Source organism: Myotis brandtii, unplaced genomic scaffold, assembly GCF_000412655.1.
Source record: "Myotis brandtii unplaced genomic scaffold, ASM41265v1 scaffold565, whole genome shotgun sequence".
In the NCBI taxonomy this organism is placed as follows: Eukaryota; Metazoa; Chordata; class Mammalia; order Chiroptera; family Vespertilionidae; genus Myotis; species Myotis brandtii.
Window position 1 is genome coordinate 2130844 of NW_005370105.1, and position 15109 is coordinate 2145952.

Below are 15109 nucleotides of genomic sequence, written 5' to 3' on the forward strand. Positions count from 1 at the left end.
CCTGGTGGTCAGTGAACTTCTACAACCAACCTCCCGTGGCCCCTCCCCCTGGCTGGCCAACCTTAGGAGACCCCTCCCCTGAGCCAACCTCCTGCCGCCCTGATCACCGGCCAGGCCAAGGGACCACCTCCCACCACTGCACGAATTTGTGCACCGGGCCTCTAGTTTTTTATAATTATTTCAAGTTCTTAATTGAAGTGAATAGCATTTCAGAGGAAGCTGGGATGAAATAAAGGTGACTGTTACTATCCACTGAATTCATATTAGAATCTGCTTCAGGTTCTGTAGAAAAAGAACACACCACAGCCAGTCCTTTCATATCAAACTTTTTATTAAAATTGAGTCTTTACAATATATTTAGAATGACACATTCCACGGACAAATAATCTCATTGTGGGCATACAAATTTACGAACATAATGAAAACTAAGCTATACACGTACATCCCAATTTATACCAGCGATTTGGAACTCCCAAGCTCCCCCTGTTGGTTTCCCAGACCCTGTGGAATATTTCCGTCCACTTTATAAAGGATACGACCCATCTCGAGGGCATCACTTTGGCCAACCGATGCTGTCTCTCCAAGGTCACACAGAAGCCGGCCTTCCGTGGGACTAAGGTTTATCTTCAGGGGGCTCTTTGGTGTAGAGGTCGGACTGTGCTGTGAGGAAGGATTCCCAGGTAGCAAGGCACTGAGGAACGAAACACACAGGAGGAGATGAGCAGTGGCTCACGGTCAATGTTCAAGGATGGGCGGCCCGGTATCACCGGCCCACAGCCATCCGCCCCACTCCACTCTCCCACCAGCTTGCCAGGCCCTCGTCCTGTTCTACACATTTTAATTCTTTTTAAAAAAACATTTTCTTAATCTCACCGGAGGATATTTTCCCATTGAATTTTAGAGAGAGTGGAAGGGGGGAGAGACAGAGAGAGAGAAACATCAATGTGAGAGAGACACATCTATTGGTTGCCTCCTGCACGAACCCCAACCAGGGACAATGATCGAGCCTGCAACCGGGGCGTGTTCCCTTGACTGGAATCAAACCCAGGACCCTTCAGTCCACGGGCTGACACTCTATCCACTGAGCCAAACCGGGTAGAGCTACACTTTAATTCTTCATGAGGGAAAGGACTGCTCAGTGCGGGGAAAGCCTGTACAAGGTTAAAGGATGAGCCAGGATTAGTTTGCTGAAATGACCCACTGGTACCCCACTAAGTGATCCAGGAAAAGATGGAGCATTTGGCTGTGAGGGGGCAGGGGCCAGGCAGAGGACGGAGACGCAGCCATGCCTCCATCGGTCTGAGTCCCACAACAGCAGGTGGGTTCGCACAGGCTGATGGTCTAGATCCGAGTTTCTTCAGCTGAAACGCAGGTCACTGACAGTGCTCACTTACCACGAAAGCAACTGTGAAATGGCATTTCCATCACCTGCACAAACCTCTAGGCAGAACGCCTCGCACAAAGCAAGTGCTCAGAAAGTTGGCAATGATGCCGTGAGGGTCTGTGGGCCCCGCTGGGGCAAGCTGGCCATTGCTGGGCTCGGGAAGCGAGAAAGAGATAAGGAGACTGAAGAAGACACACAGACGTAAACGGGGTCGTGACCTTGCCTGGGGCCGATCCTCCCCATGGCCTAGCCTCCGGTACCCGTGTGAACTGCATCCACGGGATAATCTTAACAGCTTGTGTGCTGTATACAGAAGACGAGGATGACAGCGTTTCTCATCCAAACGGTGTGAGCGAGAAGACAGCAGAGCAGCCTTTTTTCAGTGGTGGAAGAAAACACACCATCAAGGGATTGATTTTTTCGACTCTGAAATCATTACAACTTGTGACGTGAGCTAAAAACCTAAAAAATCAGAGCAACACCCGAAAGTGCCCGGTATCTCCGTTGGCCTGAACGTTCATGGAACCGTCAGCTCGTTCTAGCTTTATCCTCACCGGAGAATCAGCACAGGAATCCCACTTCTAGTTGAATCGTGTGTCATGGTCCCCCTTACGTTCTACTTCGTTGGCTTCAATGCTTTGATGAAACCACACCTTGTATCTGACAGTTAAGGAAATTGTGACCTGTAGTGTCCAGCGAAAGTGAATCTCTTGCCATTTTCACGAGGTAGCGATGCCAGCGCCCTTAGAAGAGGCACATGGGTGGTGACCCCACAGCAAGGGGGCAAAGTTTCCTAAAGAACAAATGAGGACACGAATGGGGCTCCCACAGGCACAACAGAGCTCCCACGGAGCTTCCGCATTTAAGGATGAATAGTTTCCGAGATGGTGGGACGTGAGGCCGTTCGGACCCAGTGGGACTGCAGGCGAACCTTGGTCCTTCTTTGGGCCGTTTTTACAAGCCCAGGATAAGGGCGCGGACTATGTGTGCCCATCAAGTGTCACCCGAGAACTAAAAGGGCGGGTGTCCCAGGGCTGATGGCGACCCCATGCAATGGTCGAGTCTGCCTGGCTCTGTGGGGCAGGACAAGGTGTGGAGACACAGCAGGGGCAACACTGCCCCTCCCCGCCGTCTTCGATATTTGTAGGATGATCATCATCGCAAAGGATGTCCAAAGATTCCTACAGCATGGAGACGCAGTGCCAGTGGCTGCTCTTCCTCCAGGGGTCGGCGTTTACTGAAACCTCCCTTTGTGCTGGGCACGGAGTGCGGGTGACATGCATTTCATGTGTTTATCGAGCAGCTTGGAGACTTACGTTCTATGTTGGCAATTTCAGGCTCAAGGGAAAGAAGTTGTGACTTAAAGGATAAGCTGGTTGAGACGCCAGAAAAATATTTCTGAGTAAGAAAGCTTCAAAATCATTTATTTTAGTGACTTACCCAGAATGGTCAATGTTGCTTCTAGGCCTTTTCTTTCATCTGTCTTCATTCTATTCCACACACACACACAGCCTAGCATGCAAGCAGATCTGTGATGCAGGCCCTGTTATTTTTAGTGCTTTAGAGATGAAGAACCTCAAGTATAAGTCTTCAAGGGCTTCCAGCTCAAGGTCACCGTTGCACCTGCCCAAGGCCCATGCTCTTAGCCACCATGGAATAACGCCAACATAAAGTTTAGTATTTTTATAGGTAACTAGAGGCCCGGTGCACAAAATTTTGCACTGGGGGGCTTGGGGTCCCTCAGCACGGCCTGTGCCCTCTCGCAGTTCTGGACCCCTCAGGGGATGTCCACCTGCCGGCTTAGGCCCACTCTCCAGCAGTCGGACATCCCTCTTGCAGTCTGGGACCCCTCACTCCTTACCACCTGCCTGCTCACTGATATTTACCGCTCGGCTCACTGCTCCTTAGTGCTGCCGTGGAGGCGGGAGAGGCTCCCACAACCGCCACTGCGCTCGCCAGCCATGAACCTGGCTTCTGGCTGAGTGGCGCTCCCCCTATGGGAGCACACTGACCACCAGGGGGGTCCTGTGTTGAGCGTCTGCCCCCTGGTGGTCAGTGCACGTCATAGCGACCGGTCGTTCTGGTTGTTCCGCCTTAACAGTCGCTTAGGCTTTTATTATATAGATGCTATACCCTGTTCACGGAACAGCTAACAGAAAATTTAGTTTCATCCAAACAGACTGATAGTACGGAGAACAGATTGATGGTTGTCAGAGGGGAGGGGGTTTGGGGGCTGAGTGAAAAAGGTGAAGGGGTTCAGAAGTACACAGTGGCTGTTTCAGAATTGCCTTAAAGATTTAAAGCACAGCATAGGGAATATGGGCAATCACACTGTCATATTTCTGTACGGTGCCAGGTGGGAACTGGAATACCGGGGGGACCACTTTGAAAAGCACGTGACTGTCTAACCGCCATGCTGTTCACCTGAAACTAATACAACATAATCCCGAATGTCAACGGCAATTGCAAAAGGAAACTTGAAAAAAGAAAAGTTAGTTTCATCCAAATTATCACATAAACACAACAATCCTACCTATGACAACCAAGTAAAATAACCATAAGTTTGTAAAATGTGGTAACAGCCAAACCTTAGCATGTGTTTCTTTTAAAACCAGAATTTCCCATATTAAGGCAGCAACTGTGGTGGCTCCCGTCTCCCCCCTGATCTGAAAGCGTATTCAGACAGCACGGTGTAAGCGCGTCTCTCTACTAACCTACCAGTGGGAGCCGTGCCTGCGGGTCGCTGAGTGTCCCAATGGCCTTGGGCGCAGACAACATCACTGATGTTTGAGGAAATACTGAAGCTCAAACCTGTAAACACCTCTACCTGGAGCCAATATGGCTGCAAAATCAATGACGTTATCACAGTCGTAGACCAGGCCTAAGATGAGGGCGACGAGCTGTGTGACCTTTTAGTAACTGCTCTTTACCACCGAACCCTGAGACTCAAACCCGTCACGGACCCTTTGGGAGCTGCCTGCTTTAAAGTTTTAGGAAGTCACCCATCTAGAGAGACATTGGAGGCCATGTCACTAGAGGAAAGCAGCTCCTGGTGTTTTGCAGCAGCTCACGATTATTCATAGATTCCATTCGGGGGAAGCCTACATTCAGCTCCTGAGAGTCACCTGCCCACTTAGGATGTTAGAAATACCAACAGCTTCAGAATGACGAAATCTGCACGTTTTCTAAAAATTTCTTATGTCTCTCAAGAATATACCAGTAATAAGTGTGCATCTGTAAAGCCGTAACTGCAGGAGTGAAGGCACAGGACTCATCAGCTGGAAACGCCACCTTGTGGCCCATTGCTTCACTGCTTTGTCCTGAGTCTGAGCTCTCACTCAAGGTCTGCTGAAGAGAGAGGTTCCGCTTCTCACTTTCACACCCAGGAAAGCATGGCAAGTCTTACAGGAAGAATTAATCCAGGAGCCACATTCGAAGGCGTATCTTTTCCACGCGCACATTTGCTGTATCATATCATCATCGATTTTTACTAACAGCAAGCCAATCACGCGGTGCGCCGTTTCATATGGAATTACATTCCAAACATCAAGGTCCCTGTGTCTGGGCACCCGAAGTCCAGAACACGGAGAGGAAGACCACACTTACTTCTGGGTTCCTGGACGATTCTCGAGGCGCAGGCGTGGTGGTGAGGTGCTTTGTGTGAGAGCATTGCGCATGTTTTCTAATTTTATTTTCCTCAGATGCTGTGAGGACTGTGTGGATGGGAGGGGGTGACAGGAGAAGTACCAACACCTCTACCTGACAGATTAGATCCTTAAATGAGAGATTTTACATGAGGCAACGACATGGAAGACTGACAGCATCTGGAATGACGTGACCTCTGACCTGGCCATGCAACCTCATGTTGTTCTTTTTAAATATGTTTTTATTGATTTTTAGAGAGAGAGGAGAGAGAGAGAGAGAGAGAGAGAGAGAGAGAGAGAGAGAGAGAGAGAGAGAGAGAGAGAGAGAGAGAGAGAGAGAGAGAGAGAGAGAGAGAGAGAGAGAGAGAGAGAGAGAGAGAGAGAGAGAGAGAGAGAGAGAGAGAGAGAGAGAGAGAGAGAGAGAGAGAGAGAGAGAGAGAGAGAGAGAGAGAGAGAGAGAGAGAGAGAGAGAGAGAGAGAGAGAGAGAGAGAGAGAGAGAGAGAGAGAGAGAGAGAGAGAGAGAGAGAGAGAGAGAGAAACTTCGCTGAGAGAGAAACATGGATCGGCTGCCTGCTGCACGCCCCTTACTGGGGATCGAGCCCACAACCCGGCCAAGTGCCCCCACTGGGAATTGAACCAGCGACCTCTTGGTGCATGGGACGATGCCCAACCAACCGAGCCACTCTGGACAGGCGCGGCCACATGTCTTTATGCTGACACGCTCAGAAAGGGCCCTGCAGACACTGAACAATAGTTTGATTGGACACAGCAAATCGTTTTCCGATAACGGTGCTTAAAGTGCCACTCGAGGCGACAAGGGCATGGGCTCTCTTCATTTCCTCCTTACTTGTCAGAGGACTGAGCTCTGTTGTTGCTGTTCTTGTTTGTTCTGAGTGCCCTGGTATTAATTTTATAACCAGAAAGATAAGGCGACAGAACAAGGACCTCCACCCATTAACTAGTAATTCTAAAATAAACTGTGCGAAGGAACACATTCTGTTACTCTGAGTATTATGTCCAACTAACAACACACTGCTGCACTTGGCAAAAAAAGTTAACATGACGTACTCTTTTCATGGTTATGACGTCAAAATTAAGCTTTCAAAGCATCTATCCTTTCAATTTGTACGACATAGTAAGGATCACTTTCTTCCAAATCTCTTTGCCATCATCATCACCATCATCATCTCTATCATCAGCATCTCTATCATCAGCATCTCTAACATCATCATCATCATCTCTATCATCATCATCACCACCATCATCATCTCTATCATCAGCATCTCTATCATCAGCATCTCTAACATCATCATCATCATCTCTATCATCAGCATCTCTATCATCAGCATCTCTATCATCAGCGTCAATGACACAAACAGCTACTGCTGGGGAACAACTAGAAAATGGCCATGCACTTGGTCCAGCATGATTGTGGTTTGTGCGTTCCTTCACACTGTGACAGGAATTGCTGTCCTCGGTTATCTGGATACCAGTAGACTTTGAAACGATTCACTCATATCCAACTGGATTTGGGGTTTCATTGTTTTGTTCTTCTCATTAAAAAAAAAAAGACTCCATAAATGTATTCCTACTCATCGATCCTACAGGACAAAGTGGGAATGACCTCATTTTATAAAATTCCTGTTTTATATTTGCTGTCAACTGCCTCTGGGTAAATTCGCACACCCATGCACGTTTCACCAGACAATAACTGGCTTCTGGTACAGAACTCTGCCTTATATTCATAATCTGATTTTCCTCGATCACTTTGGTATTTAAATTTTAAGTTATAAACCAGCTGTGACCATTTGTCTTCATAAAAGTAAGTCCAGAGGCAAATGTTCGTTCCGTATTTCATCCATCACACTAGAAACAAACCCCGCTGGGGCTTTGTCTGTGCAAATGTTGATGAAAAAAGAAGTATTTCCATAAGAATGTGATTAAACTTACAAAGGGAATGGGACGATTCTGGAGCATTCCACCTCCCTGTGTGTCTGAGAGATTCTGAAGTTAACGGACAACAGCAGACGGTGGGTGGCGGTCCAGGCCCACAACACAGTCTGTGTGCAAATTAGGGAGCCTGGACTGAAGGGCCCCACCCTCCCCAGTGCGCTGGGCGACCTGCCAACCACTTAGAAGTTACTCAGGAAAAAAACAACAGAACAAGTAACTGTGGGGTTTTCTGAAGTTATAATAAAGTTCACACATCCAATATAATAAAAGCCTAACGTGCAAATCGACCAAACAGCGAACGACCGGTCGCTATGATGCGCGCTGACCACCAGGCGCAGACGCTCAATGCAGGAGCTGCCCCCTGGTGGTCAGTGCGCTCCCACAGGGGGAGTGCCGCTTAGCCAGAAGCCAGTCTCATGGCTGGCGAACGCAGCGGCGGTGGCAGGAGCCTCTCCCGCCTCCACCGCAGCACTAAGGAGCAGCAACACAAGCAATAAAGAGCAGCAAGCAGGCGGGTGGTAAGGAGCGAAAGGTCCCGGAGCGGGCCTAAGCCGGCAGTCAGACATCCCCCGAAGGGTCCCGGACTATGAGAAGGCACAGGCTGTGTTGAGGGACCCCCCCCCCACAGTGCATGAATCTTGTGCACTGGGCCTCTAGTCCAATTATAATTATAATTCACACCGCGGCTGGTGTGGTTCAGATGGTTGGGCATGGTACCAAGCACCAAAAGGTTGCCAGTTCGATTCCCGGCCAGGGCACATGCCCAGATTTCGGGCTGCAGGAGACAGCCGATCAATGTTTCTCTCTGTCTCTCTCTCCCTTCTTTTCTCTCTAAAATAAAAAAAATCAATAAAAACATATTAAAAATTTAAAAAAGAACTATAATTTACTTGGAGGTAAGTGTTAAAAACATAACATCTGATAGCAAATGCTGTGATGGACAAAACTTGCAAAATGGCAATATGGTATGTGACGCTAATTGAATTGTTTCTAAGAAAATTGTTTTTTCTTTCCTCACTTTGCAAACCCTTTATTACATAAGAAAGGGAGAGTCTGGCCAGCATGGCTCGGTGGTTGAGCGTCGACCTATGAACCAGGAGGTCAAGGTTCGATTCCTGGTCAGGGCACATGCCCTGGATGCGAGCTCCATCCCCAGTGAGGGGCATGCAGGAGGTGGCTGATCAATGATTCCCTCTCATCACTGATGTCTCTATATCTCTCTATTCCTCTCTGAAATCAATTAAAATATTTTTTAAAAAAAGAAAGGGAGAGAAAGAGGAAATAAGAAAGGAGATGATGAGGAAGCATTATCAAGTGCTTGCAAGGACTTTGAATCCTTCCAGATCAAGAGACCGAGGAGAAAGACACCAGAGGAAACGGGGGCATGTCCCCTCATGTTGCGCTCAGCTGTGTGAGCCACTGGGAGCTTGTGCGGAAGAAGAAGACAGAAAACACATCCTCCTCCCTGGTCATCCACACACGCATCTCAGTGGGAGGGTGTGGCATCACCCCATTAACTGGCAAGTTCATGGGCATTGAGCCACCGAGAGGCTCTTGAACGGGCCACCTGCTTCCTTACCACTCTCCCAACACAAGGGGGGCAGTAAAGGAGAAGACGCCCTTTTACAGGAGGTGCTATCCTGGGTCATAATCACCTGCTCATAGTAGTGGATGTTCCGCTCGGCCGTGTCCGCAAACGCAGACTTGATGTCGTTCCGCATGTTCTGCTTCCATCGCTCCCAGTCCGCTCTCAGTGCGGTGTTGGCACACTCCACCTTGTCTTCCAGCTTCCCAATCTCTTCCGTGAGCTGAACAGGACACAGAGAGAGAAGTGGATCTACAGATTCCAGCCACTGAGCAAGGAGTCTAAGCTGCACATTACTTTATATCAAAACTAGAGGCCCAGTACACAAAATTTGTGCACAGGTAGGGTCCCTCGGCATGGCAGGCGATCAGGGCCGATCGGGGTCTTCCTTCCCTGGCTGCCGGCTGCTGGCCGGGGCCTTCCTTCATTCCGCCCCACCCCCTGGTGGTCAGCGCATGTCATAGCGAGCGATCGAACTCCTGGTCTCCCAGTCGAACTCCTGAGGGGACACTTTGCATGTTAGCTTTTTATATACATAGATACCAACACAGCTGAAGAATAATTCTTCTTTTTCATTTTTTTGCAAAGTCACCGGCATTTACTGTGTGCAACCTCGTTCACATCAGGAGAACAGCGGGTTTGGTCAGAGGTGCTGAGTGGGGGTCCAAGGTCTGAGCCCACTGAGCACGGGACCCCCCGCTAACTCTCCAACCCTGGGCCTCAGCCCCACTACTCACCAAACAAAGGGAATGGAACCACAACTCGTCTCCAAGTTCTGCACAGACACTCGCATCACCTCTGCTGTGTGTGCTGCTGGGGTTTATGCTGCAGGAGGGTTTTGTTCGCTGCAGCTTCCCATCCCTGGCCTCCGTGTCCAGTCATTGTGGCGGAACGCTCAGTTAACTGGCGTTAAAACCTCCAGACAGGACGCAGTCCAACCTCCAGGCCAGAGGCGTCCCGGTCACCCAGTCAGCTCCCATGATTCCAATCCTCGGAAACTCTAATCCTATATAATAAAAGCCTAATATGCAAATTGTCCCCTTGACCAGGAGTTCGACTGGGAGTTTGACCAGGGGGTGGGGCCGGCCGGCCAACTGCAGGAAGGGAGGCCCCGGCTGGCAGCCGGCAGCTGCTAGGGACCCTACCCGTGCACAAATTTTGTGCACTGGGCCTCTAGTTTATAATAAGCACACACCACCTAACTCAAACTAAGAATGACCTGGACTGTACCTTTCCCAACAATTTGGAAAAGTATATTATTGTCAGATGCCCTTTCCCTTAGCTGACTTTAATCACACCAAGTTCTTGGCCACAGGAACTCACTGAACATGGACCATCGACAAAAGTTAACAGGCCCGGCCGGTGTGGCGCAATGGTTGAGCGACAACCTATGAACCAGGAGGTCCTGGTTCAATTCCCGATCAGGGCACATGCCTGGGTTATGGGCTCAATCGCCAGTCGGGGTTGTGTAGGAGGCAGCCAATCAATGATTCTCTCTTATCATTGATGTTTCTGTTTCTCTCACCCTCTCCAAAAATATATATATATTTAAAAAATAAAAACAAATAATAAAAGTTGACTGAAGTGGGGGTGTAGGACTGAGAAACCCGGCAGGCCCAGGAGGCCCCTCCCGCCACACAGGTGCCAGGAGCTCTCCAAGCAGGACTTCAGCTCGTGTTCTCTGCTGGCAGACAGCACGGGGAGGGCTGGAGAGGACGCAGGCTTGACTAATTCTTTCCACAAACTGGCAGCTACTTGACCCTCTGTTGGTGGAAACATAGATGCAGCAGCAAGCCTTCCTCCCCACCCCCCGCCCCCCACCTCGTCAAATGCTGTAAAACTGGAATAAGTAATAAACGCTTGTAAGCTGGGGGTAGGGGGACTGCTATTTCACAGCAAGGCTCCGTCACATACAGCCAGACGTTAGCCACCCAGCTCAATGACAGCCATTAATGCTAGGAGCTCGGCACACGGCACGGGATCCCGCTCCAACCTCGAGCCCTGCACGAGTACCAGTGCCCGCGCCACGGTGATGGCCACTGAGGAGGCCACACACTCCCCGTGCACGATTCCACTGCATCTGCATTCAACGCTGCAAACTTGGCACGCGCATCGTCCTTCCACCGGGACCGGGAGGAGGGAGTGCGAACGATCACACAGCCTTTCGGCAGAGCAGCCAGGTCCAGGCCCAGGGCTGCCGTGTCCCCTCCCCGCTGACTGCGCCAGCCACGCCGGCGCCCGGGGCCAGCCAACCGCTCTCCCTGGAGGGGGATGCAGTCCGTGAGGATAAATAACACCCCGAGGCGGCCGTGCAATGCAGAAAGCGGTCTGTCCCAGCAGAGGAAACAGGAAAGGGGTCCCCAGGAAACGCATGGAGGGGCAGATGGACCGTGAGAGGGGGAACTGGCTCTGGGCATGGCGCGAGCCTGCAGGGAGCGGGGAGCCCGGGAAGGTGGGGAGCAGGGCCCAGCTGTGCTGCTGGAGGGTTCCCGAGTCCCAGGGAGGTGTTGGGTGGGGAGGGTGAGCAGGGACAGGAGCGGGGGAGGGAACCGGCCCACCTGCATGGAGCGATGGGGGCGCCATGCACAACGCGGAGGGAGGGTTTGGCTCATCCCGGCCCTCTTCCACCCTCTCAGCAGCCCTCTAGCCTGAGCGAGGGACTAAGGTGCAGGTACAGCAATGGGCTGGCCCTCCAGGACTCACGCCTAGAAGGAGAGAGAACATGGAGCTGGACAAAGGAAAGGTGCTGTGCGTCATGAGCAAAGCAACTAGCAGGTGGCAGCCTGGAGGCTGGCGGGCGCTTGTGAGAAAGGACAGGTGGTCCCTTCCGGCTGGTCCCTAGCCCGTGAGTGCGGGGACGGCAGAAGATGACAGAGAAGCGGGCAGCCGCCAGGCCCTGAAGTGGGAGTTTGGATTTTAACAGAAGCCCATGGAATGACTGCAGAAGCTTCAGGAAGGGGCGGGGCAGCTGTATTCTCATTCGGGAACAGACGTGAAAGTCCGAAAAACGGAGCCAGCCAAATCCTGTGAGGACCGTGTCCGCTTGACCCCAGGGACCCGGGGTCGGTTCCAAAGAAAAAAATCTCCGTGCAGATCCCCACACGAAGTGCATGTGGAGGAAATCATACAATTACATTAGCAGATGCAGAAACCCACGCAAGGACATCCGGCAGCCACTTAGGACCCAGCCTCTCCTCACGCAGGAGGTGAGCACGCCCTTCACCTGGTGAGAAACACACACAGGTGTCTCCCCAGGACGGGGCCACGCCTGTGGGGCAGCTCAGTTTTGAAAATGGATGTATTTTCGTAAGCGTGGCCTTTGTAAGTATTTAAGGTGTTTGCATCCATTTTCTAATTTATGACACAAACAAACAAAAACACAAGATACTTAGGAATAAATTGATCACAAGATGCAGAAGACCTGCTTGGAAAAAGCATTTTTAAAGTTTCTTAGATTTCAAAGAGGACCAATACTAGGTGAGGTTTCCGAAAAACTAGTCTGTTTTGAATCTTCTGGCTCATTTTCTTTTCCTTTCAGCTTAAACACCAGCTCCTTCTGAGAACAGCATTTCCGTACAAACCAGTCCGTGTTGCTGTCGTCTGTCCCCGCCCACTGGTCCTTCCCTGTCACTCACGGGACCAGCAGTTACTTCACGGACTTGCCTCCTGTTGATGGACGCTGTCCTCTGGGCCTGCGTGTCCGTCTTCCCACCCCATGTCCCGGTGCGCACGCTCAGTGGGAACTTGATAAATAATAGTATTTGTGGAAGGAATGAATGCTTTTAGGAAAGTAAAATATCAGTAATAAATCGAGGCTCATTTCCCTATTGCCTTTCCAAGGTTTATTTTCTTTACTTTTAAATATTACAGAAACTTGGGCCCTGGCCCAGTAGCTCAGTTGGTTAGAGCGACGACATCTCGATATGTCAAGGTTATGGGTTCAATCCCCTGTCAGGGCATATATAAGAACCAATCAATGAACGTATCAATAAGTGGAACAAGTCGATGTCTGTCTGCCTGGCTCTCTCTCTCTCTCATCAATAAATAATAATAATCCTATAAATAAAAGGCTAATATGCAAATCGACCAAACTGTGGAATGACTGATCGCTATGATGCGCACTGACCACCAAGGGGCAGATGCTCAATGCAGGAGCTGCCCCCTGGTGGTCAGTGAGAACCACTCAGCCAGAAGCCGGGCTCATGGTTGGCAAGCGAAGTGGCAGTGGCAGGAGCCTCTCCTGCTTCCATGGCAGCGCTAAGGATGTCTGACTGATGGCTCAGGCCCACCCCTCTGGGCTCCTGGACTGCGAGAGGGTGTAGGCCGGGCTGAGGGACCCCCTCCGAGTGCACGAATTTCATGCGCCAGGCCTCTAGTAGATAAATAAAGATCACAGAAACTTAAAATGGGCCTGCCCCTACCCCTAAAGGCACACATCACCAACATTTTTGAGCAGAACAATACAATTTGATCATAACAGCTATTCTTACTGGGGGCGAAAAATCCTTGTTTTCTTTGTGAAACAGCTTCTCTGTTATTTCCTTTTATGGAATAAAATCAACCATCCTATTTATTCAAATGCTAAAAATCTCTCTTCATAACCAGGAAAGCCGGAACTGATCCTTTCGAAACGTTCTTGAAAATAACACGCCTAAATAAAAAGATTTCGAGGGGCCCTCCATCAGAAGACAATAGCAAACTCAAGATCTGACAGCTCCGCTCCTTCACAGGCGGTAATTAAATTGCAGGGGGAGCTGAGAGCTCTCGGCGAGAAAGTGCTGTTATTTTCTGATTTGCGCGAGGGGAGAGGCACGCGGGGAAAGGAGACGCTTGGTGAGACAACGCCGCGGTGAGGCAGCCGTGCGATTGCTGAGCGGCACCTTCTTCGTCGACGGCACAATGCACACTTGTCTTCAACACAGGAGCCTCTCTCCCTGCCGCCCCCGGTCGACTCTGTTATCTAAACGGAACGTGTGCAGTAAAAGCACGCAATGCACTTCGTAAAAATGACAAGTGATCCTAAAATACCGCAAGTGTCGTGGACACGTCACCTGTCAAGCCAGACCCGACACCTTGAGCATCCCTCAGGAAGGGTCAGCGTGACTCCGTGACACTGGAGGCGACGGGGCGGCTGTTAAACGGCCCAGTTTAGGAAATGCTTTCCTTTGAGTCCTCTGCACAGCAGCCCCCCCCCCCCCCCCAATACATTAGACCGAAGGGGAGGCGTCTCTGGGTGCTTCTAGGAGTCCTCTTGATATAAACCCTTGAAAAAGGAATAATGTGCCCCGGCCCGTGTGGCTCGGTTGGTTGAGTGTCGGCCTGGGCCCTGAAAGGGTTCCCGGTCACGGCACATGCCCTGGTTGGGGCTCGATTCCCAGCAGAGGGCGTGCAGGAGGCAGCGGATCGACATTTCTCTCTCATCAATGTTTGTCTCTTTCTCTCTCGCTCTCCCTTCCTCTCTAAAATCAATAAAAGTGTATTTTTTTTAAAAAAGAATAATGTGTCTGCTTAGAAAATTTAAGGTTTTTTAACCTCTTAGAGATAATAATTTCCTCTATTTGTCCCTAAAGAGCATCATCTAAGCTGAGAAATACACTGTATTATCATAAGGTCACATTGAGGTTAAAAATCATTTTGAAGCCAAAATCTGAGCTGATTTATTTTACAGAGCTTCTCAGGCTAAACGATTTTGTCGTAAATTATTTTTATTTTATTTTGTACTTAATCCAATATCTCACATATTATCTCATAAAGTCCTCACAATACAGCTGTTGGGTAATTATTATTGTCCCCATTTTATTAACAAGAAAAAGTAAGGTTTATTGAGGTTGAAGTGCCTTTTTTTGTAACTTCTCGGAACCCAGGTTGCCTAACTTGGGAACCAACCCCCAGAAAAACCTCCCTCTCCAAGGCCCAGAGCTCCGTGCAATCCAAGGGCACCGACATTGGGGGGGGGGCACCCCCCAGGGGACGCTGCTCTGGTCTTTGTGGAGCAGAACTGCTGACTTTAGGAGCACCATTGAGACGATTCATCCTTAAATCAGGGGTGGGGAACGCCCCGCCCGCGGGCCATATAGGGCCCCAGAAATCATTTGGCCTGGCCCTGCCAAGGCATCAGGGGTGAGTTAATTCAGTGTTTGGCCAAATAGAGCAGGCTGGTTTTTAAGCTGATCATTGTGTGTGGCCCGAAAATGATGTTATAAATATCCAAATGGCCCTTGGCAGGAAAAAGGCTCCCACCCCCGGCTTAAATAGTAAGTTTTATGATGCCATTATATAGTCTCTAGTATATTATTCTTCTGTACTTTTTTCCTCTTATCAAAATTTTTACTGACACAAGCTCTACCTTTATACACATTAATTCATCTTCAAAACGTTTTCCTTCAAAGCCAGCATTATTAGTTCTGCACGTTCGTGGATAAAGAGTAATTAATGTCTGATTAAAGTCGCACGGTGAGTAACAGCATCCAAGCCCCCTCCAGGCCTCGGACTCCCAGTGTGTTACTGCTGCTCTGAGCCTCATCAAATATTTATTGAGGCAG

General features: G+C 49.8%; 1 protein-coding gene across 1 annotated transcript in view; it reads right to left on the reverse strand.

Moving 5' to 3' along the window:
* Window positions 1-313: 313 nt before the first annotated feature.
* SNX7 (sorting nexin 7) overlaps window positions 314-15109 on the reverse strand; it is a 28962-nt gene continuing 14166 nt past the window's right edge. Inside the window, exons 8-9 of the mRNA XM_005878555.2 lie at window positions 8638-8790; window positions 314-691 (exon numbers count right to left, since the gene is read on the reverse strand). Coding sequence (XP_005878617.1) covers window positions 614-691; window positions 8638-8790 — 231 coding nt within the window. The 3' untranslated portion in view covers window positions 314-613. The remainder of the gene's footprint in view (window positions 692-8637; window positions 8791-15109) is intronic.